The sequence below is a fragment of the Pseudonaja textilis genome, chromosome 13 (assembly GCF_049901715.1).
Source record: "Pseudonaja textilis isolate UNSWEBS1 chromosome 13, rPseTex1.2, whole genome shotgun sequence".
NCBI classification, from domain to species: domain Eukaryota; kingdom Metazoa; phylum Chordata; class Lepidosauria; order Squamata; family Elapidae; genus Pseudonaja; species Pseudonaja textilis.
The window spans coordinates 19,822,217-19,837,220 of record NC_142002.1 but is presented as its reverse complement, the minus strand read 5'-3'; the positions used below and the strand labels follow the sequence as shown (position 1 = coordinate 19,837,220).

At 48.4% G+C, this 15,004-nt stretch overlaps 1 protein-coding gene across 3 annotated transcripts; it reads left to right on the top strand.

Moving 5' to 3' along the window:
• Positions 1-732: 732 nt before the first annotated feature.
• Positions 733-10,159, top strand: MAPDA (N6-Methyl-AMP deaminase). Of its 3 annotated transcripts, none has more exons than XM_087941669.1 (10): positions 733-809; positions 2,148-2,278; positions 3,346-3,406; positions 4,192-4,279; positions 4,513-4,594; positions 5,390-5,516; positions 5,643-5,723; positions 6,611-6,749; positions 7,080-7,180; positions 9,602-10,159. In XM_087941669.1, exons 1-10 carry the CDS (start codon positions 750-752, stop codon positions 9,800-9,802), a joined length of 1,071 nt encoding a protein of 356 aa, XP_087797795.1. In that variant the 5' UTR covers positions 733-749; the 3' UTR covers positions 9,803-10,159. The 3 variants fall into 3 exon arrangements, with proteins under 3 accessions (XP_087797795.1, XP_087797796.1, XP_087797794.1); XM_087941670.1 differs by having other exon boundaries at positions 7,080-7,185; XM_087941668.1 differs by having other exon boundaries at positions 3,214-3,406.
• The last annotated feature ends 4,845 nt before the right edge of the window (positions 10,160-15,004 follow it).

Sequence of the window (15,004 nt, the reverse complement as noted above, 5' to 3'; positions counted from 1 at the left end):
AAAGGATAAAACGCTCTCCTGGGCTGTTGGGCGTTCCTTTCCCTAAGTCTTCGGCGGTCGCTCTCGGTCGCCCCCGCGAGGGCCGGAGGGGCATCGACGCGCTGGGGGTATATGGGCAGAAGGCGGATCAGTCGAGTCTGAGCTGCGACGGCGGGACAAGCCAACTTGGTTAATGCAACCTAGTTTGGGGTGGGGTGTTTTTTTTTTGTTTTTTTTTTGGCACCTCGTGCAAAAATGCAATCCAACCTGGTCTGCAAATCTCCAGTCTGGTTTGCAGAAATCCAACCTGGTTTGGGAGTTTTGCACTTTGTGCAAAAAGTAAAATAAGAAATAAACCTGGTTTGAACGTTTTGCAAAAATGCCACCTGGTTTGGGAGTCCCCCCCCCCACTTTGTTTTGCATACGCTTCAATGCCTCGCGAAAAGGGGGTTACGGGGATTCCCCGAGTAGGCGAGGCGCAGGGGTCGTGTGAACCCAGCAGCCACAATCCCCAGCCTTGCCCCGTTGCCCGCCGAGGCTTCTTTGCTCGCGGGGGAGGGGGCGTCCTTTCACCCTCCAGCGGCATTGCACGGCGGTTCCCATCCTCCCCGGTCGGCCGGGAGCGATGGGAATTGCAATCCCACCCAAGCGTCTGGTGGAGGCGGACCCTCCCCGGGGCGGCTTCTTGCAGAAGCGGCGGCCCCTCGAGCTCCGCCCGCGAGAGGCGGTTGCAGCGTCTCCGTCCCGCCCTGGGAAAGCAGCGGCGGGCGATGGCGGAGGCGGCTGCAACCGGGCGGACGCCCCGCTTCTTCCAGCGGCTGCCCAAAGTGGTGAGAGCCGGCAGGGCGCGGCTCCTTCTCGGCTGCATCCCTGGAGCTGGAGCTGCGCTGGGCGCTGTCTCAGCGGGTGGCGGGTCGGGGGTCTCCGGGAAAGGGGAAGGAGACCCTAGCCGAGGCTCCTTTGCCCAGGCTGGGCTGGGCAGCTAAGCCTCCAGCTGCTTGCAGTGTGTGGGGAACCCAGCGGCCATCGGGAGGGTCCTCCTGTGGTTGCGAACCTGTGCATGGTTAAGAGCCTCGCGGGTCCTAAGCCAGCCTTTTAACCTCTGTAACCAAGAAGAAACTGAAGTTAGCATGTTATTGTTATGTTGTGTTGTGTTATGTTATGTTACACCATACCATATATATCATATCATATATCATATCATATCATATCCCTATATATCATATATCATATCATATATATATCATAGATCATATATATATCATAGATCATATCATAGATCATATATCATATATCATATATATCATAGATCATATCATAGATCATATAATTGTATTTATTACATTATACCATACCATACCATATATATCATATACCTATCATATCATATATCATATATATAATGTATCATATAGAGATCATGTATATTATTGTATTTATTATATTAACAGTTGGAAGGGAACTGGTAGGTCATCTAGTCCAAACCCCCCCAAAGCAGGACCCTACACATTTAGCAACAGCTGTTTGCCAGCTGTTCTGCCACTGTTTTCAAGCTTGGCCACTGTAGGATGGGTGGGGGATTCTGGTTGTTTTAAGTCCATATTAAAGCATGATGGCCAGAGGGATTCTGGGAGCTGAAGTCCCTCTTAACAACAGCCACGGCTGAAAAGCCCTCTGCTAAAACAATTTTTCTCAACCTTGGCAACTTTTTAAGATGAAGGAACTGCAACTCTCGGAATTCAGAATGCTGGCTGGGGAATTCTGGGAGTTGAAGTCCATGCACCTTCAATCACGGCTGAGGAATTCTGGGAGATGAAGTCCACCCGCCTTAACAGTGGCCTCAGTTAAAAAAGCACTCTGCTAAAACAATTTTTCTCAACCTTGGCAATTTTTCGATGAACGGACTGCAACTCCCAGCTGGCTGGGAGATATTGGGAGTTGTAGTCCATACATCGAAAAGTCAACAAGTTTGCAAAATCCGGTGCTGGAAAACCCACTGGGATTTTTCACTAATTCTTTTACAGGTGGATGAAAACTTTTCTGGGCACCCAAGTAGAATTAAATGCTTTTTTTTTTTAGGGGAAAAGCTCAGACTCCGGAGGGGACAAATTCTCAGGATGCTTCCAGAGGAGACAAATCCTTTTTTGTTTTCCCTCTTTCCCTTTCAGGAGCTCCACGCTCACTTAAACGGCTCCATCAGCGCTGCCACCATGAAGAAGCTGATGGCGCAGAAACCCCACCTTCAAATCGCAGAGGAAATGGTTGTGATTGACAAGGGGACAAAAAGGACTCTGGAAGAGTGAGTCTGGCTTCAGGGGCACCTCGGAGACCATGGAGCTGGTCCTCGACTTCACAGCTGCTTTCGGGGCAGGAATTTCCATTCCTAAGCAAGATGGCCCTTAAACAAATCATGCGTTTTTATGCCTTTTTTCCATCACAGTTGTTAAGTGAATCCAGCTTCTCCCCTCCGTTGACTCTGTGTCAGAATTCCACCCCATTCCAATCTAGCCGCATCTCTCAGAGAAAATAAAATTGATTTATTAGGAGTTAACATGTCGGCTGTTTCCTGGTTGCAGCTGACACAAAAATACATCATTCATATCCCCCTTGACCCTGGTGTTCCTCCCATCCCCTGGATGTATATTCTCCAATGGGACACATCCATAGCTAAGAGTGATCAATCATACTCTCCAGTAATAATCTTGCGCGCCAACAGCTTCGGCTGCCAAGGCGATTATCTGAAGCATTTAGGGAATGCACTGCCACTCTCTTTCTGATGGCAACTAAAACGATCAAAGGAGTATTTCTTTTCTTTTTTTTAGTTGACACTCTGCTTGTCCAGAGCCGGCTGGGATGGTCACAAAACTGACCACACGACCCCAGGATATTGCGACCGTCATAAATACCGTCTTACAGCAGTTCATTTAGTGGCCGCTCAAAAGTTACAGCGGCACCCAAAAAACGTGACTTATGTGGCTGTTTTTCACACTTAACGACCACTTCAGCACCCCCCCGAGTCATAGGATCCAAATTCAGACACTTGGCAACTGACTCATACTTACGACAGGGTCACGGGATTCCCCCTTTGCGACCTTCTGACATAGTCAACAAAGAAGACAGATTCACATAACAACTTTGTCACTAACTTAACCAACCGCAGGGATTCACTTAACAACGGCGGCGAGAAAAGTCGTAAAATGGAGCAAAGCTCAACTTAACAGATGTCTCGCTTAGCAACAGAAATATCGGGGGCTCAATGGTGGCCGTAAGTCAAAGACGACCGTATAGGCTGGTTGCTGTATATTTACTCTTGTCCACGTTGCTGTGGTTCATATTTACACCGTTCTTTCACGCTGGTCCATGCAGATGTTTCCAGATGTTCGACTTCATACACCAGATGACCAGCAGACCCGAAGATATATTAATGGTAAGTTATTTTGAACCTGGGTCACGGGGCCTTTTAATGAGTAAAAGTCTCCTTTTTAAAAAAAAAGGGGCGCGGTGGCTAAAACGCTGAGCTTATGGACCAGAAAAGGTCGGCCGTTCAAGCGGTTCGAATCCCTGGCATAGCCGCGTCACGGAGTGAGCTCCCATGACTTGTCCCAGCAGCTCCTGCCAACCTAGCCGTTCAAAAGCACGTTAAAAAAAAATAAATGCAAGTAGAAAAACTTCTGGGAGTTGAAGTCCACCCATCTTAATGCTGCTAAGGTTCAAACACGCACACACACACACACACACACACACACACACACACGGGATGAGGCCGAGTGTAAGACCTTTCTTTAACTTTGCCTTAACTCTGGTGTGATAGCCCTCTCTGAATCCATCCGTGGTATGTATGTATGTATGCGTATATCTATCTATCTATCTATCTATCTATCTATCTATCTATCTATCTATCTATCTATAGTATCTGTCTATCTATCTATCTGTCTATCTATCTATCTATATCATCTATCTATATCTATCTATCTATCTTATCTATCATCTGTATCTATCTATATCATCTATCTATCTATATCTATCTATCTATCTATCTATCTATCTATCTATCTATCTATCTATCTATCTATCCATCCATCCATCCATCCATCCATCCATCCATCCATCCATGCACACACACATACATATACACACACACAAATATGTATATGTATGTGCGTATATGTGTGTGTATACACACACACACACAAATATAAATATTTTTTTTAGGTAACCAAAGATGTTATTCGGGAATTTGCTGCTGATGGAGTCAAATATCTCGAATTAAGGAGCACGCCCAGGGAGGAGAAAAGCTCAGGTAGTGTAACTTTCCTCCCGGCTTCTCCTCTGAGTCGCCTCTTCCTGAAATGTCATCTCGGCAAAGCTGGGCCGGTTTGGAAGGAAACCATCTCCAGATGGTTGCTGAGGTGGCCGGCAGGTAGCCCCATTTTAACCACAAAACAAGCTGGCCAAGAAAAAAAGTCTCGAGTGTATTCCTCGTTTGCAGCTCGAAATGAATCTCTTGGTTTTTTTTTTTCCTCTCATTTGCAGGCATGACCAAGCGAACGTACGTGGAAGCTGTCCTTGAGGGCATCAAGCAGTGTCAGGAAGAGGGATTGGATATAGATGTAAGGTAAGTTGGGGCCTCCAGGATTCCGAGTTCTCAAGAGCCCAGATTCATATCGCAAAATTGTTCGTTTGGGGCCCCCAGGATGTGACCCCAGGATGTGTTTTCTCAGTGACTATGGCTGAATCGTAGCTTACCCCACGATGCCAAGTCTACCAGTTTATAACACCAAATTCCAAGCAGAGACTGGATGGACTCCAAAAAAAGACATCTCCATATTCCTTTTCCACCAGTGAAATAATTGCATTGTTTTTCATCTCTGTTTGCTTTTTAAAAAAAACAAACATGGTCAACTAAAAAATACTCCTTTGGTCTTTTTAGTTGCCGGCAGAAAGGGAGTGGAAGGGAAAGCAGTACATTCCTTAAATGCTTCAGATAATCGCCTTGGCAGCCGAAGCTGTTGGCGCGCAAGATTATTACTGGAGAGCATGATTGATGATTCTTAGCTATGGATGTGTCCCATTGGAGGATATACACCCAGGGGGTTGGAGGAAGACCAGGGTCAAGGGGCAAATGAATGATGTATTTTTGTGTCGGCTGCAACCAGGAAACAGCCGACATGTTAACTCCTAATAAATCAACTTTTTTTACCCCGAGAGACGCGGCTAGAGACTTGTGATTTGAATGGGGGTGTATGTTGGAGCCTTGACACCCATTTAACTATTTATCGTCGGTCCAAAACGCACTTGCCTCTGAAATGTTCAGAAATGGATTCAGTTTTTAAGTTTAAAACGTCCCCGCTTCCTTGCTGCTAGCAATTCCTGGTTTTTCCAAGTTCCCAGGGAGTTTTAAATGTTCCAGATTTCTCGTATCTGTGGACAGAAGCAAGGGGGCAGTGACTGCCAAGGAAACCGTCAAGCTGGCGGGAGACTTCCTGCTGTCCACCAATGGTGTGGTCCTTGGTCTGGACCTCAGCGGGAATCCGAAAGTAAGTTTTTCTCAGAAAGTAAAATCTTAACAGATGGGTGGGGTTTTTTTGGGGGGTGGGGGGGAATGGGTCTGTCAGATAATTATTTTATGGGATTGTATTTGCTCTCCTTTTCCTGTCCTGAAGGCGGGGCATGGCCAGGACTTCTTGGAGCCTCTTCTGGAAGCCAAGAAAGCTGGTTTGAAGTTGACGTTGCATCTTTCAGAGGTAACGCTCGGATGCTGGCTGGCTGGGTCAGTGGCGATAAGGTTTCTTAAGGTTCATTAAATGGGTTTGAGCACCGGGCTGGTCTCCTCGAGCAAGGTCTGTGCTTGATAGGGTCGCATCTGTACATGGAGAGAGGTCACCAGGGCATCTTCTAGTTGGTGGACAAGATCGAGAAGTAGATGATCTTGGAAGAAGGCAAGGAATAGGTCACAGTGCCTAGTACTGATGTTGCTTCCTAGCTGGGTCATGAAACGTCTGCAAGACAACCAACCAAGCTCAGAGGGCACCAAGAACCCCACAGTTTGCCGCCTCTTCCTCCTCCCCCTCCCCCAACAAACCCAACTCCCTTCTAGCGCTGATGAAGTTATCTAGTTGGGTAATAAAACGTCTGCAAGAAAATAGCCAAGCTCAGAGAGCACCAAAGAGGCCACAGTCCTCCTATACTTCCTCTTCCTCCTCCGTTTCCTCCTTCCATTTCCTCCTCCTCCTCTTCCTCCCCCCAAACAAACCCAAATCCCATCCAGCACTGATGAAGTTACCTAGATGGATAATGAAACGTCTGCAAGAAAACCACCAAGCTCAGACAGCACCAAGGATCCCATAATCCTCCTATACTTCCTCCTCCTCCATTTCCTCCTCTTCCATTTCCTCCTCCTCCAACAAACCCAACTCCCTTCTAGCACTGATGATGTTACCTAGCTGGGTCGTGAAACGTCTGCAAGACAACAACCAAACTCAGACAGCACCAAGAACCCCACAGTTCTCCTCCTCCCGCTCCTCTTCCTCCTCCCCCCCCTCCCCCCCCCAAACAAACCCAACTCCCTTCTAGCACTGATGATGTTACCTAGCTGGGTCATGAAACCCCACAACACGTCTTTGATTTCCAGATCCCAGAACAGGAGGAGGAAACCCGGCTGCTTCTGGGTCTTTGCCCGGACCGCATCGGACACGGGACGTTCCTTCATACCTCCGAATTGGCCACACGGGACCTGGTGGAGCTGGTGAGGCGAAACAGGACCCCTCTAGGCAAGGAAGGGCTTGGGGCGGAAGCTGGACGATGGGCGGTGGGTCGGCCTGGGATGATGGAACTGCAGTCCACCACTTCTGCTGGGGCAGCCTGGCGTCCTGTGCTCAGGAACAGCCCGGTTAGTGGTCGCTTTGGGGTAGGTGGAGCCTTTTTTAAAGTTTGAAACGATGGCATTGCTGGCTGGGGAATTCTGGGAGTTGAAGTCCATCCACCTGAAAGCTGCCGAAGTTGAGTGACCCCTGAACTAAACCGGCTTTGATTTTTTATTTTTTTTTAACCCCACCTGTTTTTGTGGGTGGGCTTCATCCTGTCCCGGTTTGTCCTCTCAGAACTCTGCCTGACCTCCAACCTGAAAGCCGAGACGGTGCCCTCCAAGGCCCAACACCATTTCGGATTCTGGTACCGCCTGGGTCATCCCGTGGTCCTTTGTGTAAGGTGCTTCGGATTCTCCTGGGGGGGCGGGGGGGACAGAGAAGGATCCCACTTTTTAAATAATGCTACGGGCCCCGCGTGGCTGTCCTAGTCCTTAAGAAAAAGCCCCAGAAGTTTGCTTGAGGGCTCCTGGGCGCTCTCTGAGCTTGGTGGTTTTCCTTGGCAGACGTTTCATGACCCCAACTAGGTAACATCCTCAGCGCTAAGGATGGCTGGCACTAATGAGCCCTGGTGATGTTACCTAGTTGGGGTCATGAAACGTCTCCAAGGAAAACCACCAAGCTCAGAGAGCACCACAGTCCTTCCTCCCACTCTGCCAACCTCTTCCCCTTCTAGCACTGATGGTGTTCCCTAGTGGGGTCATGAAACATCTTCAGGACAATCACCAAGCTCAGAGAACACTTAAGGCCCACAGTCGTTCTCCTCCTCCTCCCTTCTACTACTGATTATGTTGCCTAGTTGGGTCATGAGACGTCTGCAAAACAACCACCCAAGCTCAGAGAGCATTCAGGACCTCACACCACTCCTCCTCCTCCTCCTCCTCCTCCTCCTCCTCCTCCTCCTCCTCCTCCTCTCTGCAAACCCCTTTCCCTTCCAGAATTAATGATGTTCCCTAGTTGGGTCATGAAACGTCTTCAGGACAATCACCAAGCTCAGAGAACACTTAAGGCCTACAGTCGTTCTCCTCCTCCTCCCTTCTACTACTGATTATGTTGCCTAGTTGGGTCATGAGACGTCTGCAAAACAACCACCCAAGCTCAGAGAGCACTCACACCACTCCTCCTCCTCCTCCTCCTCCTCCTCCTCCTCCTCCTCCTCCTCCTCCTCTGCAAACCCCTTTCCCTTCCAGAATTAATGATGTTCCCTAGTTGGGTCATGAAACGTCTTCAGGACAATCACCAAGCTCAGAGAACACTTAAGGCCTACAGTCGTTCTCCTCCTCCTCCCTTCTACTACTGATTATGTTGCCTAGTTGGGTCATGAGACGTCTGCAAAACAACCACCCAAGCTCAGAGAGCACTCACACCCTCCTCCTCCTCCTCCTCCTCCTCCTCCTCCTCCTCCTCCTCCTCCTCTCTGCAAACCCCTTTCCCTTCCAGAATTAATGATGTTCCCTAGTTGGGTCATGAAACGTCTTCAGGACAATCACCAAGCTCAGAGAACACTTAAGGCCCACAGTCGTTCTCCTCCTCCTCCCTTCTACTACTGATTATGTTGCCTAGTTGGGTCATGAGACGTCTGCAAAACAACCACCCAAGCTCAGAGAGCATTCAGGACCTCACACCACTCCTCCTCCTCCTCCTCCTCCTCCTCCTCCTCCTCCTCCTCCTCCTCCTCCTCTCTGCAAACCCCTTTCCTTCCAGAATTAATGATGTTCCCTAGTTGGGTCATGAAACGTCTTCAGGACAATCACCAAGCTCAGAGAACACTTAAGGCCTACAGTCGTTCTCCTCCTCCTCCCTTCTACTACTGATTATGTTGCCTAGTTGGGTCATGAGACGTCTGCAAAACAACCACCCAAGCTCAGAGAGCACTCACACCACTCCTCCTCCTCCTCCTCCTCCTCCTCCTCCTCCTCCTCCTCCTCCTCCTCCTCCTCTGCAAACCCCTTTCCCTTCCAGAATTAATGATGTTCCCTAGTTGGGTCATGAAACGTCTTCAGGACAATCACCAAGCTCAGAGAACACTTAAGGCCTACAGTCGTTCTCCTCCTCCTCCCTTCTACTACTGATTATGTTGCCTAGTTGGGTCATGAGACGTCTGCAAAACAACCAACCAAGCTCAGAGAGCACTCACACCACTCCTCCTCCTCCTCCTCCTCCTCCTCCTCCTCCTCCTCCTCCTCTGCAAACCCCTTTCCCTTCCAGAATTAATGATGTTCCCTAGTTGGGTCATGAAACGTCTTCAGGACAATCACCAAGCTCAGAGAACACTTAAGGCCTACAGTCGTTCTCCTCCTCCTCCCTTCTACTACTGATTATGTTGCCTAGTTGGGTCATGAGACGTCTGCAAAACAACCAACCAAGCTCAGAGAGCACTCACACCACTCCTCCTCCTCCTCCTCCTCCTCCTCCTCTGCAAACCCCTTTCCCTTCCAGAATTAATGATGTTCCCTAGTTGGGTCATGAAACGTCTTCAGGACAATCAGAGCTCAGAGAGCCCTAAGCACCCCACAGTCATCTTCCTCCACACCACAAACCCCATTTCCTTCCACCACTGATGATATTCCTCAGGTGGGCCGTGAAACGTCTGCAAAAAACAACAACAACCCCAGCGCAGAGAGCATCCAAGGATCCCTTCCGTCCACCCTGAGCTACCCAGAGTCTCTTCCTTTAGAAGTCTGCTTTGCTAAGCCACCTGTTTTGCACCCCAAAGCGGGCAGGAGCCTCTCACTTCTCGTGACCTGTTGCCTTCCCAGACGGACGACAAAGGCGTTTTCGCCACCGAGCTGTCCACGGAGTACCAGCTGGTGTCCGAGATCTTCCAGTTGTCTGACGAGGAAATCTGGGCGCTCTCCTCCAAGGCCATCGACCACATTTTTGCCGGCAGCCACACGAAGGTGAAGCTGAAGGAGCGATGGCAGACGCTGAAGCCGCGGCTGCTGAAGGAACTTTGTTGACAGCACCAGGATGCCGGCCGTCGCAGCGGGTCTCCGACCTTGGCCACTTTAAGCCTTGGCGGACTTCCGATTCCCAGAATTCCCCAGCCGGTGTTGCGCGGGGAGATTTAGATCAGCTAGAAAGCAGGAAATAGTTGGATTTCTTGCTTCCTAGCTCATCTTGAAATCTTCGGCTCTGCTTAGAAGCAGAACCGAACCTTCCTGAGGATGAAGCCGTGCAGACTCAGCTAGCCGATGGCAGAAACACAGATCTTTAAAAGCGAATCTGTGAGCATCTCAAATCTGCCTGCCTGCTCTGCCTGATTTTGGGTAAAAGTTGCTTTATTTTTTTTATTAAAAAAAAGGTCAATATTTACATACATGGTGTGTTGTGAGTTAACTTTGTGAGTTTTCATTGCCAGCAAATGTTACAGGTTTGCTTGCAAGCAAATTTTATGTGACAGGCTCGATCTCACAAGATCTGAATGAATCTGTGATTCTGTGAGCAACTCAATCTGCTTGTCTGCTTTGCCTGATTTTAGGTAAAAGTTGCTCTTTTTTAATAAAAAAAATATATTTACATCAATATTTATAATATTTACATACAAGCCATGCCCAGCCAGTCACATGACCACCACGCCACACCCACAAATTAGGCCACGCCCACATAACAGGTGGTTAAGAAATTTGGATCCTACCCCTGCCTGTGTGTGTGTGTGAGAGAGAGAGGTTAGATCTATCTTCCACCAACGTCAGCAAGCCACCGTCAGTCAAAATTAATATAAGTGGTCCCTAGGATTTAAAATTATGAGTTTGGTGGTCCCTGAGGTCCAAAAGGTTGGCGACCCCTGGACTAGATGACCTACAAGGCCCCTTCTAACTCTATTAATATCCGAGCAGCCGCTGAATTCTGAAGGGAAGATGGAGAGACAGACCCTTAACGGTCCCCAATTCTGAAGGTCCACCCCTCCTCCCTTTAAAAGGTGGGGTTTTCCAGACACCCCCCCCCCCCAGCCAATCCCCCAGCCTCCCTGTTCAAAGTTTTCAAAGAGAAAAGCTGCCATCCATTTTGTCCGGCCGGCTGGGGTGACCCTGGAACTGGCAAATTTAATAAATCCTCCGGAGGTTTGCAGGAGATTCCCGTGAATTTTCTGTCTGTCTGTCTGTCTGTCTTTCCTTTCCTCGCTTCTCAGGAAGTCCAGAGCCAGTGACGGTCGCACACTGCAGAAAGGGCCAAAGAGAAGGATAACAGGCGAGGGCCAGGAAGCTAGAATCGGTAGAAAATACGGGTAGTCCTCAAGTTATGACCATAATTTGGGGCCGGAACTTCTGCCGCTAAGCAGTGCAATCCTGAAGTGAGTTGTTATATCAACCGTTCCCAATTTGATCAGCTTTTGGGGGGGGCATGGTTGTTAAGAGAGTCACTTGGTCATTAAACGAAACAGGCTCTCCCCACCCCCCACTTTTGACTGTTTGTCTCAGCCCCCTGGGAAGGTCGCAAAGGAGGAATCACATGCAACTCTTGTAAATTGCATACAAGCACTCGAATTGCAACCGTGGGAAGGGTGCAGCGATGGTCATAAGTTCGAGGACCGGTCATAAGTGCGAGGACCAGTTACAAGTCCCTTTTCTTTTAGCATTGTTGATGATTTTGAACAGATGCTAAATGAATCAATGAGGACTACCTGTATGCCCAAATACCGGGATTCCTACAAAACAAGATTGTGTTTTCTAACGGCAATGAGGAAATAATAATAATATGATTATTATTATATTGATGACTGAATGGTATGAGATAAGGCTGCCCTGAAGATTTCTTTCTTGTTCCCAAATTATTTTTTCGGGGGGAGGGGGTGTAACAAAAACGTGTCTGATTGGGTAGGTGAGCAGTAGGTAGATTAACCCAAAGTCAAGGCTAAATTGGAGCCGCCTTTGCTAACCATGGTTCGGCCAACCCTGGCCATACTTTGCAAGCTGTCTTTGAGCAGGAGGGGTCAGCCTAATCCTAAACTTTGGCCGAAACAAGAAAAGGAAGGCATAAATTTGTCAGTTAATACGAAGACGGAAGATGGGAAAAACTCAGCCGGTTTATACCTGCTGCGTAGCCGTAAAATAAACTCTGTTCGGGGGAGTTCACGCACCACAAGCGAAGCTAGTTATGGTGGCTTAGATCAGGGCTCTCCAAACTTGGCAACTTTTAAGACTTGTGGATTTCAACACCCAGGTATAGCTGGCTGAGGAATTCTGGGAATTGAAGTCCACAAGTCTTACAGTTGCCAAGTTTGGAGACAATCCTGGCTTAGCCATGACTGGGGCCTCTCAACAAGCTGCAGTGAAGCCAGGATTTAGCAGGAGGTGTCTTTCCACCCATAAGTGATGAAGAACCTGTCTGAACTTACAGGTTGCAGGAATTGGGCATGGTTAGTCTAGGGAAGAGTTGTGGGAACTTCATCCCTGGAGGCTTTCAAGAAGAGACTGGACTGCCATCTGTCAGAAATGGTGTAGGGTCTCCTGCTCTGGACAGGGGGTCGGACTAGATGACCTACAAGGTCCCTTCCAACTCTGATTATCTGTTATCTGAACAACTCTCAACAGATGGGAGGCAGGGAGGGAGAAGAAGCCATCACTGACCGAAGGGTTTCCCAGCCACTCTCCAAGGATTGATGGAGTTGATCACGTTGACGTAATTAATCCACTTCTGTTCCCAGGCAGGGCTGGGTCCTGAAACGGAGAATCCTGATTTTTTTTTTTTCCTACAGATCCATGTGGAATATCCAAGTACAACCTGGAATGGATCTGGCACGTTGCAACCTCCCACCCACCGTGGTTTTACCTGTCTCCTGAGTCCTATCGATGATCATTGCTCCCCGTTGTTTAATTGCTTCTCTCATGTAACCGTAGTTGTCTACAATCTCAAGGAGAAGAAAATAAATTAACTCCCTTGTGTTGGAAGAGAGCCATTTTTTTTTTAGAACAAGCTTAAATGAGAGAAAGGCCCCAAGGTGGAACATTTTGTGGACTTCCTTGTTGAATAATCCTGGTGGAAAGGGGACAGCCCGAGCTTTGAAGAAGTCCTTCAGAAGGTTTTTTTTTTCTGCTTCTGTTTAAACCCACCCATCGTGAGATGAGATGGGGGAAAACATTTCCTTAAACAATACTGGATTTATATCTGGATCCTTCACACCACAACCAAGTCAAAATGATGCTGCAGAACCATGGTGGTGCAACGTGGTGCAAAACGGGCTGTTGGAACATCATTCTATGTCCAACCTTCTAATCAAGGAAGAACCCTTGGAGCTAGAACATCCTCGAAAGTGTCTCTCTACTTCCACAGTCTCAACCTTGGTCACCAACTCAACCATGTTTATCTTCTAATGCAGCGTTTCTCAACCTTGGCCTCTTGGAGATGTCTGGGCATCAGCCCGTCTTGAAGTCATGGCTGGCTGGGGAATTCTGGAAGTTGGCATCCACCCATCTCCAAGTGGCCATGGTTGAGAAACACCGATCTAATATTAAGCTCAATAGGGTTGAATCTTCCCTAGGTTGTGTAGACATCTAGAACAATGGAACCATGTTCTCTGAAGTGGAGCTTCAGAGGTGTGGGCCTTCTCCTCCCATCGCTCTTAATCTAGGAATTCTGGGAGTTGAGGTCTGAGGGATCTAGCATTGAGGAAGACTGCTCATCTGCTTCTACAGCAGAGTCTCCAAACTTGGCAACTTTAAGACTTGTGGACTTCTAACTCAAGAGGACGAAGTTGGGGGAAAAGGGGGCTTTAAGAGAAGGCCATTTCCAGGGTCTAGGCCAGGGCTGAGGAACCTTGGCCCCTTTATGACTTGTGGACTTCAACTCCCAGAATGCTGGCTCAGGATTTCTGAGAGTTGAAGTCCACAAGTCATAAAAGAAAGGCCCATGGTTCCCCTACAAGACCATGGAGGACAAGGGCCTTTAAACTTGGCAAGTTGAAGACTCGTGGACTTCAATACCCAGAATTCCTGAGCTAACATGACTAGAGGAGGAATTCTGGCAGTTGAAGTCCACAAGTCTTCAACTTGCCAAGTTTGGGGAGCCCTGCTCTTAACCTAGGAATTCTGGGAGTTGAGGTCTGAGGGATCTAGGATTGAGGAAGACTGCTCATCCGCTTCTACGAGTTCAAGAAACCAACCCCCAAGGAGGAAAGTCCAGACTTACAGGACTGGGAAAATAGAGATACGGAGGTCTATCAGAAGCGTAGTCAGGAGCAATGGCGTAAGGAGGAATAAGAGGTCTAGAAGAAACAAAACGACAAAACCCTCAAAGGTCCATGAAATGTTGGAATCCCCCCACCAAAATCCATCTACACGGACAGTCCTACCAACCCAAAATCTAAGAAGAAACCCCAATCCTGATTCCACCCGGCCCACCCAAAGGCTGAATTCACCAAGATACGGAAGCTGGCCACCAAATGAAGGCATTGCTACAACACATGGAGCCATCAGCAAACTCAACGCATGCGCAGGACGTCCCCAGGGGTCTCCAACGGTGGCAACTTGTAAGACTTGTCGACTTCCACACCCAAATCCCCCAGCCAGCCATGGGATAAGCCCTCTGCCCCCACAAACAGGTGCCACTCTAACCTGTAGCAGCAGTAAGCCATCTTGTATCCAAACCAGCCCTTGGCTGGGCCTCTAGGTGAATCGGGATGCTGCGTGGGTGTGTTTGTGTAGGTCCACCCCATTGCTAGGAGCAGTGATCTCACAATGGCTTGTACCTAGAGCTGCCTAACCATTGTGCCACAAGGCATCACCATAGGCTGGGGTTAATCTGTCTACTAAAGCACACATTTCTTAAATTTAAACGATTGAAGAATGCTGAATTCTACCATTCTCCATGGGGTGCTTCTCCTCTCCGCTCCTCTCCTCTCCTCTCCTCTCTCCTCTCTTTCCTTTCCTTTTCTTTTCCTTCCCCTCTCATTTCCTTTCCCTTTCCCACTTTTTCTCTTCCTTTCCCTTCCCTTCTTTTTCTTTTTCTTTCTCTTCCCTTTCCCTTCCCTTCACTTCCTTTTTCCTTCCCCTCCTTTTTCCTTTCCCTTCCCTTCTTTTTCTTTCTCTTTTTCTCTTCCCTTTTCCCTTCCTTTTGTTTTCATTCCTGCTCCTTTATCCTCTCCTCCTTCCCTCCTCTCCCTCCCTCTCTCAGGCTCACATGGAAGGAGACTTTCCTGCAATCAAACCAGGTGTGAATTGGGA

Bases quoted from the DNA above. Each gene is read 5' to 3' on its own strand.
- MAPDA (XM_087941668.1), top strand. From the start codon at position 750: ATGGCGGAGGCGGCTGCAACCGGGCGGACGCCCCGCTTCTTCCAGCGG. The intron at 810-2,147 runs GTGAGAGCCGGC...TTTCCCTTTCAG, and splicing joins TCCAGCGGCTGCCCAAAGTG to GAGCTCCACGCTCACTTAAA. The intron at 4,280-4,512 runs GTAGTGTAACTT...TCTCATTTGCAG, and splicing joins CAGGGAGGAGAAAAGCTCAG to GCATGACCAAGCGAACGTAC.